The sequence below is a fragment of the Asparagus officinalis genome, chromosome 5, assembly GCF_001876935.1.
Source record: "Asparagus officinalis chromosome 5, Aspof.V1, whole genome shotgun sequence".
In the NCBI taxonomy this organism is placed as follows: Eukaryota; Viridiplantae; Streptophyta; class Magnoliopsida; order Asparagales; family Asparagaceae; genus Asparagus; species Asparagus officinalis.
This window is the reverse complement of record NC_033798.1, coordinates 62,146,492-62,161,790: the sequence shown is the minus strand read 5'-3', so window position 1 is coordinate 62,161,790 and position 15,299 is coordinate 62,146,492. Positions and strand designations below refer to the sequence as shown.

Genomic DNA, 15,299 nt, shown 5'->3' with positions numbered 1-15,299 from the left:
AGTAGCCCAAAACTGCTGAAAAGGCCGTTAAATTAAGACCGCAGCCCGCGCACCAAAACGGTTTTAGCCATAATAGGAGCAACCCGTTGGATGATATGAAGATCCAACATTTAAAATAATCAAATAATCTCTAAAACCCTAATTAATTCATGAAAACAAATAAAAATATAATCTTTGTGATCGTACCATCATGTAGATCTTTTCATCTAAAAGAGATAATCCTCATTGCTAGAGTTTATTGTGAAATTTGTCAAAAAAAGGTAGGTATCATCTCTCCTGCTTATCATTTTCGGTTTCATCGCCTTTTCAAGTTTGATCTCGATTGTCTATTCTTATCATCTTTGACTTTACATTTAAGATTCATAATTTTGAGACCTTGCATTTAGAATTCATACATATTGTTCTTTGATGATTTTTGAATAAATAGATGGTTTTGAAGAAATCCTATTTCGATTGAAAAAGCCGTTAAATTAAGACCGCAGCCCGCGCACCAGAACGGTTTTAGCCATAATAGGAGCAACCCGTTGGATGATATGAAGATCCAACATTTAAAATAATCAAATAATCTCTAAAACCCTAATTAATTCATGAAAACAAATAAAAATATAATCTTTGTGATCGTACCATCATGTAGATCATTTCATCTAGAAGAGATAATCCTCATTGCTAGAGTTTATTGTGAAATTTGTCAAAAAAAGGTAGGTATCATCTCTCCTGCTTATCATTTTCGGTTTCATCGCCTTTTCAAGTTTGATCTCGATTGTCTATTCTTATCATCTTTGACTTTACATTTAAGATTCATAATTTTGAGACCTTGCATTTAGAATTCATACATATTGTTCTTTGATGATTTTTGAATAAATAGATGGTTTTGAAGAAATCCTATTTCGATCAGGTTTTTAGGTAGTTGATCATAGCTAGGAAAGAAACCCTAGATCCATGATCTTGTTTATGTTTTTATATCCTACCCCCCCCCCCAAGTTAGGAGGTTCAACATTTGAAATGGAGGCTCAAGTAGCCCTCCGAAGTAGCCAACTCTGAAAAAGTGCCGCTTAAAGACCGCCAGCCCGCCCTGCCACCAGAACGGCGGGCACCAATTGGTCACACATAGTTCATGGCGCTTCAGTAAACTGACAGTGACGTAGACAGGTTAGACCGCGCGACCCCCTACACCACCGTTCGACCCGGTTGCATAGAATTTGACTCTGAGAGACCCCTTTTTAGCTATTTTACCTGATCTAGAGAATGTATTCCAAGTTGGCTAAGGAGCCTCAATTAATTGTTTACGTGAGGCCCAGATTTTCATGAGATGGTAAACCTAACTCTAGTTGGAGTAGAGTTAGCTATGTTAAATCCTATGTGGAGTGAGGTTAGTGTAACCTTATGCTAGTTTGACTATACTTGTATGTGGGAACTGTAAATTAGAATACGCATGAATGTGAACCCTTAGATACTAGCTATAGTTGATAATTGACCTCGCGCCCTGTGGGTTAATCAGTGAAAGTTGATCGACAGAGAAGTTTATAACGACATATATATGAGACTGGTTAATTAACGATAGATAGAGATTGATCCACCTAACGACTAACTGTGGGAGATCTCCCCTGCGGTTGCTTGTCTACCATATTTCGGCCGGAAGACTAGGATTGGTGGATAACATCGTGGCACGCCCACATAATCGATAAAAAAAAGTGCTGATTCTCTTCATGTGGGTAAATGTGGGTGGAGGGGGGGGGGGGGGGGGTGAATGTACGGAATACTACTCTAGCGACTTAATACCCAGGTCGATCACATATTCATTGATTGTTCCATGTTAAGCGTTAAAGCGTCGCCCCGTATTCCAAATATATTAGGCTTTATTGTAGAAGAAGTTGAATTGTTTCGTGATGATAATGACTTAATTAAGTTGTCTGTTAATTGCTAATTTACCTTATAAGTTGGACTAGCTAGAATGACCCTTCAGAAATGTTAGAATATCATTGATCGTACTACCCTTCTTTTATACATGACCTTTATTATGTGTTCAACTTTATTTAATATTTGCATTTCGTTTCGTTAAATATCTTTATATCTGTTTCAAATCCCCTTTGGCAACACCTACTAAAATTGCTTTGACTTTTCCTGGTTTGCGTGCCAGGTGTGTAGGAGTCAGTGACATGGCGCAAGGGTCTAGCGAATCATGTTGACAAGGTTTAATAAGGTAAAATGTCTAATATTATGATATAAGTAGACTCTAACCCACGTGTTTAGCTAGGTTTTATGGTTAAGTATATATCTTTAATTGTTTCCCAGCAATTGATGAGGATAATAAAAGAGTTAGTAGATTGAAGCAGCCCACCATAATGATTAAGTTAATTAACAAAGAAGAATAGAAATGATTGCCTTAATTTGGTGTATGTTTCGGGAATTTCCAATACAGAATATGCACTGGCAGCTCGTCTGGTCACATGTTTCGGCTATGGTTAGGGTACAATGAGTGAAAATTATTTTGATCTCTTTCTACATGAATCTGACTTCGGCATTGGAGGGGTGTTGGTGGATAGTCTACCATCGTCAAATCTGATGCTTTTTTTGTGTGTCCTAGGCCTACTCAGCAACCTCAAGTAGATATCAACACTAGAATCCACTTTAACCATCTAAGTTGGCCAAGGGGCCTCTTCAATGAGTTTAATCTTACTGACTCAATCTACCTGCAAGTTGGTCCTAGCATAAATAGTTGGCACCCACTGTGGAGCCTCACATCGATCAACTTTGAACAACGGCTAGTGGAGGTGTGACTCACACGACAAGACAAATAGTTCAAATTCCAATGAGGATGAGGACTCACCATTAACGCAGCAAGAACAAATAGTGGTCATGATCAAGATGATTGTGAAAAACAAATTAAAAAAGCTTTCAAAAAGATAAACACAAACTATCACTAGTGAAAAAATCGGTATCTTTGACGGGCTTTCCCGTCAGGGATGTCAAATTTCCCGTCAGGGATACGTATCCTTGACGGCGTCCCGTCAAGGATACGTCGTCAGGAAAAGTCCCGTCAGGGATGAAACATCCCTGACGGGGAGCCGTCAGTAATGTATATTACTGACGGCAACAATATTGACGGCAAACGCCGTCAGTCAAAATGAAACATTGCTAACGGGGATACCGTCAGCGATGTTAAATACATCGCTAATGGGATTCCTGTCAGCGATACTTATCGCTGACGGGGATTACGTCAGCGATGTATATAACATCGCCGACAGGAATCCCGTCAGCGATAAGTATTGCTGACGTGAGTCCCGTCAGCGATGTTATATACATCGGTGACGGGATCCCCGTCAGCGATAAGTATCACTGACGGGAATCCCATCAGCGATAGACATTAGCAGCTAAAAAAAATTCTGCTGTTTATTATAACCAGTTCCCTGTACATATATTCCCTGTACATACAAATCTCCAAATGACATTTCTTGCACATTCCCAAACATCTCGAAATATATACAATCCAAATTTCACAAACATCTCTCATCCAATCAATTTTCACAAACATTCGAAATATGTACATTCAATTTTCATGATAAGTTCTAAATCCACAAAAATTTCCACAACAAACCATACACGCATATCATAAGTTCTAAATCCATAAAAATTTCCACAACAAAACATACACGCATATCATAATCTCTAATATAAAGATGTCCAATATACAAACACGAGTTTAGGATATAACTCACTAAGATATGTCATCCGCCCTATCCATGTCATCGTCTGTGTTGCCACTGGCGGCTCCATCCCTATGACTCGTGCTCCCAATAGCATCATCTCCACTCTAACAATAAAATAATTTAAATTTAATTTAGAATCACATAATATTGTGTGTAATCATGTTTTACATATATAATAAGTATACTTGTTTGCTACTCTCTCCACTACCAGTAAATACCTTTTGAGTGGCCAAAAAGTTCATAATCTGGCTTTGCACCCGAGTAGGAACCCGCCTTCTACAAGATTTCATTATTTGCATAGAAACCATCTCAAAAGTAGCAGTAGGCTGGATCACTCGCATAAGCTCCTCTTGAATATCCTCCCACATCTCCTCGGGAATCTGACCATCTAACATATTCATCACAGAGGAAACAAGATGCATCGCCTGCTGAGTGCAATCCTCCTGCGGCATGTAAGAGGGCCCTCCCGTCAGCGATGTTTCTCTATCGCTGACGGGGATACCGTCAGTGACAACTATCGCTGACGACAGATTGTCGTCGGTGAAAACATGGATGCTGACGGGATCCCCGTCAGCGATACTTATCGCTGACGGGGACCCGTCAGCGATGTTTGTAATATCGCTGACGGGCTTCCCGTCAGCGATAAGTATCGCTGACGGGGAACTCGTCAGCTATGTTATGTACATCGCTGACGGGCTTCCCGTCAGCGATACCTATCGCTGACGGGAAGCCCGTCAGCGATAAGTATCAGCAGCTAAAAAAATCTGGTGATATATACTCAGTTCCCTGTACATATATATATTCCCTGTACATACAAATCTCCAAACGACATTTCACACGCATTCCAAAACATCTCGCAATGAATACAATCCAAATTTCCCCAATTAAACCTCTCATCCAATCAATTTTCACAAACAATCTAAATATATACATTCACTTTTCACGATAAGTTCCAAATCCACAATAATAATTTTCACAACAAACAATACACACGAGTATCACAACAAACAATCCACAATAATAATTTTCACAACAAACAATACACACGAGTATCACAACAAACAATCCACAATAATAATTTTCACAACAAACAATACACACGAGTATCACAACAAACAATCCACAATAATAATTTTCACAACAAACAATACACACATATCATAAGTTCTAAATCCACAATATACAAACACGAGTATCATAATCTCAACTATAAAGATGTCCACAATATACAAACACGAGTATCATAATCTCAACTATAAAGATGTCCACAATATACAAACACGAGTTTAGGATATAACTCACTAAGATAGGTCATCCGCCCTATCCATGTCATCGTCCGCGTTGCCACTTGCGGATCCATCCCTACGACTCGTGCTCCCAATAGTATCATCTCCAATCTAACAACAAAATAATTTAAATTTAGAATCACATAATATTGTGTGTAATCATGTTTTACATATATAATAAGTATACATGTCTGCTACTCTCTCCACTACCAGTAAATGCCTTTTGAGTGGCCAAGAAGTTCATAATCTGGCTTTGCACCCGAGTAGGAACCCGCCTTCTACAAGATTTCATTATTTGCCTAGAAACCATCGCAAAAGTAGCAGTAGGCTGGATCACTCGCATAAGCTCCTCTTGAATATCCTCCCACATCTCCTCGGGAATCTGACCATCTAACATACTCATCACAGAGGAAACAAGCTGCATCGCCTGCTGAGTGCAATCCTCCTGCGGCATGTAAGAGGGCCCCGATGGCATAGTCGAGGGTGTGGAAATCGGCGGAGGCTGGAATTGTGTAGACACCCTCTGAGCTCCAACTCCCATCCACCTGGTCCTCCCTTTTTTAGGAAGTCCACAAACTAGATGGCTCACATTATAATTCTGCTCTCTAGTCAGGGGCTCTTGGCTCTGTGTAACAACCTCAGAATACGTGTTTTCCAGAGCTTCCTAGAAGTCCAAAAAATAAATTTAAGAATTAGCCTTTCAAAAATAAAAGATATTTACCTGAACAAGTAAAATAAAAGTACATGTGAAGGGTGTTTTGTGCAACATAAAAGTACATGTGAAGAAGGGATAACGAGTGCTAATAAATAGTTGTTTCTTATGCATTGTTATATCTTATGCATTGTTATATCCTAACAAGCAAGCCCCTCATATTTATAGCTATCTGAAAGTAAATATGCAATACTCTCTTAAGAGTCTGATAAGCGCATTAAAAGCACATTGTGTTTTTTTTTGGTATATCATCTAATAATTATATACCAATTCGATAATTTAGCCATTAAATTTAGTTGGGAGCAGTTTTTTTTCATAATAACGAGGTATTAATATCGAATCTTTGCTAATAGTCATTGTCATCAAAAGATCAAGCATGAAATCATTAAAACATGCAAAAAGAGATGACAAATGTGATGAAAGAATAAAAAGGCTACGGTGGAGAATGCACACACACTTACATGATTTTAGAATGCAAACTGTTATTTGAATACATGATTTTAGAATGCACACACACTTACATACTTATACACATGTATGCATATGTGTGTGTGTGTGTGATGTGTGTGTGTGATGTGCGCGTATGTATGCATACGTGTGTCAGTGTGTTTAATTCTTATAATAAACAGAGATTTCATATAGATGCATACATACACATCTACATGCATTCAAGAGTTGAAGCTATTATCTCTAATAAATAATTATATAGAACATATAATGATTACATGACTGCTACTTTTTTGGCCTATCATACAGTTTTAAGACTTTGCAAAAGGGACATGACTTTGCTCTTCAACTTGAGAAAATGCTTGACATTATCTAAACTTAGATTTATACAAATCAATATCTTATAGCAGTTTCTACTACATCCTCTAGTGCAAAAATGAAAATAAACAGCTTTTTATATCCTAACAAGCAAGCCCCTCCTACGAATGGGTCATAGTAACTCGGCTAATAAGATGACCAAAAGAAGAGTACAAACAATAAATTCCCAACATGATAACAAGCTAATAAGAGCTAAGATAATTAGTTAACCTGCATTTTCTTGGCCAATTCTAGCTTTTGCTTCTTAGTCTCATCGTCATCGTACCCCTTCTTAAATTGAACCATCGTTCTCCTGTGCAGTTCTGGTAGTGGGATAAAGGGAGCGTTCTGAGATTTAAAAATATATTTATTAGTTTTATTTATCAAATATTCTAAGAAGCGGAGAGAATATATATAGAATATTAAAAGACTTTATACCGTTGTCCTACAGAATTGATCCTCAATCTGGGCAAATGAAGTAGTCCCCGTATGATGATCATAATCTTTTTTCCATCGATTAAGTTTATTTCTCCTACATTTTTCCTTCAACATGAACAAAGAGAATTTTAGTGCATGGTATAATATACAATGGAATATATCACTAGTTTCAGATAAATAACTTGATGATAATTAACTACTATACATATTTACCTGGTGCTCCTCTTGGCCCCACAATATTATAAGTGCAGCTAAGTGCTCAGGCTCAACCCTCTTATCTCGCTTGTATATCCTCTCCCAGTTGTGAGTGAAACAATCAAAGCATTTCTTCTTTATCTCATGTCTCCACTCCCGAAGAGAATGCTTGAACTTTCCTCTCATGTCTCTACTCCCGAAGAGAATGCTTGAACTTTCCCTGGTTTCCAAATAAAAATTCCCACCCTACGGGATTGTCTTCGATATTGAAATATCTCTAAAAAATAAAATATAGTTAAGCATGGACAATTGACAGAATTAAAAAATAATTGTGCTAAATATAAGAATTTACCCAACAATCTCGATATATACTCTCCAGGACATGAAATGGCTGCTCCCAAGCCTCGTAATAGGGATTCACATTATCACTCCTCCGTATCAAACATCCAAGGTATGAGCTGAAGTTATTAGCCCACTGTCCGGTTGGAATCCCATTATGTCCCCATCTCACAATTGCTCGAAAACCATCCGGCGGTAACTTTTTTTTGAAGTCACTTCCTTGGCGTCCTTTTTTCTGGTAAAGTTTTTCTCCTACAAAAAAAAAGATATATCAACACTTTTATTTAATCAATCTTAAGCTCTTAGAATTGATTATGTTTTTTTATTAATAGACTCTTGAGTCTGTACCCCTCTGCACATGCTGGTAAGGGCCCGCGCTCAATCCCAGGAATGTATGCTCGAAGTATAACTGGAGGATCTGCATATAATGGTATGTGAGTCGGCTCTTCCTCACCCTCACCTATAAAAATAAAAGAAATAAATTATCATTGTGCATATATCATGAATAAAAATACATAAGTTAAACTAAGTTATACCTGACATCTCTCCTGAACTCGGAGGCTCTTCCTCGGTGGATTGGTCTTGACTGGGGTTAGCTTCGAATAACCTCCTGTTAATATTTTTAGACATCTGCAAGTTGAATAAACATACAAATTAATATAACATAGATGCAAATTAGCTTGGCGAAAATAAAAACAATATGTATTGTTGCGTTACTAAATTTGTCATTTCACATCAAGTTTGTAGGCATTTGCAAGCTGAATATACAAAATAAGATATTACATATTTATATCGTCCAAAAGGTAATTGAGATACATTGTAGTGATATTAAAGTTTTTATTATACAATTTGCAAACTAAAAAAAGTTACATAAAGACCCGATTACAAATAATTGCTGTTTAGCTCCTATTAATGTCTGTGATAATATTTGGAATGTCTGTCCGAGTTGTTGGAGCATCCGTTTCAAACACTACGTTTTGAGGGTACGAGAATTCATCGATCGCTGTATTTGGCTCATTGAAGTTGTTTATATAGCTCTCGTCATCATCTTCATTCGTGGAAGGTTGAATATAAGCCCTAGAATCCTTGTACAAGACAACCCACTCGTCTTTAACTGTAGGATCTTTCACATAGAAACATTGTCCCACCTGAGATGCAAACATGAATTTTTCATCACTACCACTTTCTTTATCGAGATTGACAATTGTAAATCCAAAGGGATCCTTTTGAGTCTTTGTAAAACACCAACGAATCATGAACATCATGTATTTATGTTCATTTGGACCACCATAGCCGTAGAATATCTCCACCACATCTTCCAACCTTCCATAATATGTCATATTATTTTATAATTAACTACTATACATATTTACCTGGTGCTCCTCTTGGCCCCACAATATTATAAGTGCAGCTAAGTTCTTAGGCTTAACCCTCTTATCTCGCTTGTATATCCTCTCCCAGTTGTGAGTGAAACAATCAAAGCATTTCTTCTTTATCTCATGTCTCTACTCCCGAAGAGAATGCTTGAACTTTCCCTGGTTTCCAAATAAAAATTCCCACCCTACGGGATTGTCTTCGATATTGAAATATCTCTAAAAAATAAAATATAGTTAAGCATGGACAATTGACAGAATTAAAAAATAATTGTGCTAAATATAAGAATTTACCCAACAATCTCGATATATACTCTCCAGGACATGAAATGGCTGCTCCCAAGCCTCGTAATAGGGATTCACATTATCACTCCTCCGTATCAAACATCCAAGGTATGAGCTGAAGTTATTAGCCCACTGTCCAGTTGGAATCCCATTATGTCCCCATCTCACAATTGTTCGAAAACCATCCGGTGGTAACTTTTTTTTAAAGTCACTTCCTTGGCGTCCTTTCTTCTGGTAAAGTTTTTCTCCTACAAAAAAGAAATAATAGATATATCAACACTTTTATTTAATCAATCTTAAGCTCTTAGAATTGATTATGTTTTTTTATTAATAGACTCGGAATTGATCAAGTTTTTGATCAAACTCACCAAATCTTTGTCTGATTTCATTTTTTGCATCAGACAAAATCTCATCAATCTGTGGGGCCCATTCATCTAATCTTTTTTTCTCAGGCATGTATTTTTCGTTCTGCTTGAGTCTGTACCCCTCTGCACATGATGGTAAGGGCCCGCGCTTAATCCTAGGAATGTATGCTCGAAGTATAACTGGAGGATCTGCATATAATGGTATGTGAGTCGGCTCTTCCTCACCCTCACCTATAAAAATAAAAGAAATAAATTATCATTGTGCATATATCATGAATAAAAATACGTAAGTTAAACTAAGTTATACCTGACATCTCTCCTGAACTCGGAGGCTCTTCATCAGTGGATTGGTCTTGACTGGGGTTAGCTTCGAATAACCTCCTGTTAATATTTTTAGACATCTGCAAGTTGAATAAACATACAAATTAATATAACATAGATGCAAATTAGCTTGGCGAAAATAAAAACAATATGTATTGTTGCGTTACTAAATTTTTCATTTCACATCAAGTTTGTAGGCATTTGCAAGCTGAATATACAAAATAAGATATTACATATTTATATCATCCAAAAGGTAATTGAGATACATTGTAGTGATATTAAAGTTTTTATTATACAATTTGCAAACTAAAAAAAAATTACATGAAGACCCGATTACAAATAATTAATGTTTAGCTCCTATTAATGTCTGTGATAATATTTGGAATGTCTGTCCGAGTTGTTGGAGCATCCGTTTCAAGCACTACGTTTTGAGGGTACGAGAATTCATCGATCGCTGTATTTGGCTCATTGAAGTTGTTTATATAGCTCTCGTCATCATCTTCATTCGTGGAAGGTTGAATATAAGCCCTAGAATCCTTGTACAAGACAACCCACTCGTCTTTAACTGTAGGATCTTTCACATAGAAACATTGTCCCACCTGAGATGCAAACATGAATTTTTCATCACTATCAATTTCTTTATCGAGATTGACAATTGTAAATCCAAAGGGATCCTTTTGAGTCTTTGTAAAACACCAACGAATCATGAACATCATGTATTTATGTTCATTTGGACCACCATAGCCGTAGAATATCTCCACCACATCTTCCAACCTTCCATAATATGTCATATTATTTTCAACTGGATTCTGATCTCTTCTGTTTGAGAAACATTCCCGTGAGAAGGTAGCCATGACACCACTATTCTGGGTGACCTTCGTATCACCAACCTCCATTGTGTGAAATTTATAACCGTTAACACGATACCCACCATAGTGAATTATAGCATAGTAAGGCCGCTTTGCGTGAACCTTCACTTCTTCTGATATTTGATTATTAAGGACAAGTTGTTCCTGGATCTAAATATATACAAAAATAAGCAAACTATTAAATCAATAATTTCTAAGTTTTTTATCAAAATAAAAATTAAAGATCGCTAAATTTAACAATACTTACTTCACTATTCAACCAAGCAGGGAATTCCTTCATATGTCTTTCTTTAATGTCATGTACCGCTGTACTACCGGTAACTTCATTCTTAAGTTTTTCCTGATGTTGCCTATTAATGTGCATATATAAATTTAATTATTATTGTCAAAATAAAAATTTTGTCAAAATAGAAATTAAAGAGTAAATGGTATTAAAAATTCTTTTTAGATATTTTACCTCCGGTACTCCGAGAATATTTCAAGATTATTTATAACATATGCATGCGCTTGATCTAACAATATGCTAGAATAATTTTTGTTCAGCCCGCGAGGATAGAGAATTGTGTACTCCTTATTATCAACGGGTGCTTGAAGTTCAGTTTGTTCCCCTCTCATATAACGAGAGGCAAATAAGAGACACTCGCTTCTCACGTAACTTTCAGCTATTGAACCTTCTGGGCGAGCTCTGTTACGCAATTGACGCTTCATTGAACCCAAATATCTAAAAAAGGAATATTAATCAGATATAGATGTAAAGAAATTTACATTTAATAGATATAAATATTGATGTGGATCGATTAAATTTTTCTAAATACTAACCTCTCTATTGGATACATCCAACGATAATGGACTGGTCTTGCTATTGCAGCCTCCTCCGCGAGATGATGTGTAAGATGAACCATTATTGTGAAAAAAGATGGAGGAAAGAGCATCTCCATTTCACACATTGTTTCAGAAATATTTTCTCCAAGTTTCTCAAAGTCACGGGCGTCTATAACTTTAGAACAAAGCTTTCTAAAAAATCTACAAAAATCAATAATAACCTTCACTGTTTTTTTATTCTGCATAGTACTGCGTAGTGCCACAGGTAGCAATTGATGAAGAAGCACGTGATAATCATGAGTTTTAAGCCCTAATATTTTCCTTTCTTGCACCTGGACATAGTTCGATATGTTTGCGGAATAACCCTCTGGTAACTTTATTGATTTGAGGACTTGACAAAATGTTTGCATCTCAACTTTTGACATTGTAATACGAGACGTAGGCAACTCTAATCGGTCATTTCCGACATTTTTTGGCTGCAGTTCCTCTCTAATGTTCAATGCTGTTAGATCTCGACGAGCTCGTAGATCATCCTTTGATTTATTAGCATCTTGCAACAGTGTGGACAAAAGATTATCACAAATATTTTTTTTAATGTGCATAACGTCCAAGTTGTGACGTATTTTTAGCTCTTTCCAATAGGGGAGTTGAAAAAAAATGCTGAATTTTGTCCATCCTGAAGGTAATTTTACGACTTCAGCCCCATCACTCACCACTTGTGCTTGTCTCTTTCGTTTTGGTATCCTTTTGTTAATACGCAAGTTCCTTACTCCAAGTAAATCTTCTTTCGAATAGCGCTTCTTTCCAAACCTGACGGCAGGGAACATCTCAAGCAAATGTACAATCTGATCCCCACGTAATGGACGCGGAGCATCTCTCTTCTCAACAGTATCATCAAAAAACTTGCTCCATTTTTTGGTTCTGTACCTGTGTTTTATGTTCAACCACCTTCTATTAAACCAATAACAAAACTTTCGACTGTGCTGCAGATAAAGACCTTTGAATTCTGGACCACACACTGGACATGCATATGTTCCCTTTGTAGACCAACCTAAAAGATTCGCATAGGCTGGAAAATCATTAATTGTCCATAGTAAAATAGCACATAGTCTGAAAGACTGCTTTGCATGAGTATCATGAGTCATAACCCCTTCAGTCCAGAGTTGTTTTAACTCATCAATTAGCGGTTCTAAAAACACATCTATGTCATTGCCTGGCGCATGCTTGCCCGGTATCAATAATGAAAGTATCATATACGGTTGTTTCATACAAAGCCAAGGCGGTAAGTTGTAAGGTGTTAATACAACAGGCCATGTAGACCAACCAGAACTCATTATCCCAAATGGATTAAATCCGTCGCTAGACAAACCTAGTCTAACATTCCTGCACTCATTCGCAAACGAAGGAAAAGTTCTATCCACATGCTTCCACGCCTCTGCATCGGCCGGATGTCTGATTTTACCATCATCAATACGTTCCTCCATGTGCCACCTCATTTGCTTAGCAGTGTCTTTATTCATATACAACCGTTTTAGCCTTGGTATTAAGGGAAAATGACGCAGGACCTTTGCTGGAATCTTCTTTTGCTTAAGCATAGACCTTGTTGTCCCATGTGTTGAATAATTTTTGCGTTGTACCCACCGTGATACTCCACAAATTGGACACTCCTGAAGATCTTTGTTATCCTTATAGTAGAGGATACAATCATTAGGGCATGCGTCGATTTTATTGTAATCAAGTCCTATAACGGAAACAATCTTCTTTGCGTTATCATAATTTTCTGGTATGCTATCTTTTCCATTTGGAATGACTTTTCTCAGCAACACAAGCAACATATTAAAATATTTATCCGCCATTCCGCTAAGAGACTTTATACGCAAAAGACGCAGCATAAATGATAACCTGGTGAACTCGGTACAACCCTCATACAGATCATTTTCATTGTCGTTAATTAATTTCATTATCTGCGCTAGCTCCTCATGATCAGTCACGCCTCCAGCATTTCCCGACTCGTCAGCATCCTCGGCATCTTCAGATTGATCTATATTAGGAACTGTTAACATATCCGCGAGCATCGTATGTGTATCATCTATTCTCGTATCATCTATTCTCCCACCGGACGTACCGGTATCCGCCATCAGTTCAATTTCTTCAAGGCATCCTTCCCCATGAAACGTCTAATATTTGTACTCCTCATGAAATCCGGATATTAAGTGTTTCTGTAAATCAATTTTATCCACCAACGCTCTATTTTTACACCAATAACAGGGACAATACACGACATCACTATTTAACTTCCGTGGGTCTGCCAAGGCGTACTGTATGAATTGATTTATTCCATCTTTATATCGACTATCCCTCCATCTATCAATACGAGGAATATCGATCCATGATTTGTCCGGAACTATCCTCATAGATCTGTATGATATTAAGCATAATTAGATAATGTGAATTTTTATTAGTAACGTATCAAATTAAAGGTTGCGTGATATTAACTTTCTTCACGACATCAAGGAAATTTTAATTATAATAATCTAGGAGGGAAAATTACCAGAATATAAATTATGTGGGAGGAAAATCTAACGCTCATATTTGAAATAAGACAATTTAACGGCTGTCATAGGAAATGGACCTATCCCATTAGGAATATAGTAGTGTTTACAACTACCTTTATATACTTTAAGCGTTTTTATTTCTTGAAAATTTCGGCAGCACCTACCCGCAGTTCTCCGAGTACACTGTGCGGATGTTATAATGCGTATCAATCATCGATAATAAATCGATTATAGATCGATACACAAAACAACATACGTTTATTGTACACGGAGAACAATGCAGTACGTGTTATCGAAATTTATAAGGAATAAAAATGCATAAAGTACACAAAGATAGATGATACACTACTGTATTCCTAACCTGTACGAGAAGGGGACTCCTCCCCAGACAGATCTAATAATTATTGCATGTATATCATGCTCCTAACATAAATCACGTTATTCTCTTTAGATGTAAAAAGTATTTTCACATCCAACTAGAATTACGTGAGTTTATATCAGAAGAGATTCACATCCAACATTATTAGACGGGAAACTAGGGGTAACGACTTTCGATTCATAAATCATGATATATAACACAATAAAACTTGTAATTACCACAAGAGAATAAATTAACCAAAAGAGAATAAAGACCCAGAGAGTAAATTAGCACTTAACATTTTTATAATTGTATTGTTCTCGTTTATTGTCATATTCATCACTATACATATCCTCTCCTTTTTATTTATTTACCATATGAAGTCGTATTTTTGTCATAATAGATTTTTTTAAATATTTAAAATATTCTAATGATGGATAATTTAGGATAGTTAAGCATAAATATGATAAAAATAATTGGATGTTTAAGTACCATTTAGTCAGCCAACTTATCATACGTGTATTGTAAAAGGACCATGTTTCTAGTAATCTCGAGGTTACTCATATAAATACACAAACTTCATAGATGCTCGTGTAATAACATATTTTTTTAAAGTATTTTCAATTTTTAAAAGATATTTAGCCCCTAGCTCATATATTTTGAAACGAGTTTTTGAAAAGTTGATACTGTAAATAAGTACCTTAATATCAAATTAGTCTTCTAATTTAAATCAATTAATTTAAACTGACAAATTATCTTCTATCACATTCATTCGTAAATTAAATTAGAGGAACTAAATTTGCACTGTGAACCGAGTTGACTTCAAGCAAAGGTTTACACGATAAACTTATAACCTCTGTTATTTCAAAA

General features: G+C 36.5%; 2 protein-coding genes across 3 annotated transcripts; both read right to left on the bottom strand.

The window, feature by feature from the left end:
* LOC109843200 lies at nt 3,783–6,771 on the bottom strand. Of its 2 annotated transcripts, XM_020412136.1 has the most exons (3): nt 6,741–6,771; nt 5,204–5,657; nt 3,783–3,811 (listed from the first exon to the last, which is right to left on the bottom strand). In XM_020412136.1, the coding sequence occupies exons 1-3, from the start codon at nt 6,744–6,746 to the stop codon at nt 3,801–3,803; spliced, it is 471 nt and encodes a 156-aa protein (XP_020267725.1). In that variant the 5' UTR covers nt 6,747–6,771; the 3' UTR covers nt 3,783–3,800. The 2 variants fall into 2 exon arrangements, with proteins under 2 accessions (XP_020267725.1, XP_020267724.1); XM_020412135.1 differs by lacking the exon at nt 3,783–3,811 and having other exon boundaries at nt 4,832–5,657.
* LOC109841917 lies at nt 10,176–13,654 on the bottom strand. The gene is made up of 4 exons (XM_020410840.1): nt 11,514–13,654; nt 11,152–11,415; nt 10,942–11,044; nt 10,176–10,844 (listed from the first exon to the last, which is right to left on the bottom strand). Exons 1-4 carry the CDS (start codon nt 13,652–13,654, stop codon nt 10,176–10,178), a joined length of 3,177 nt encoding a protein of 1,058 aa, XP_020266429.1.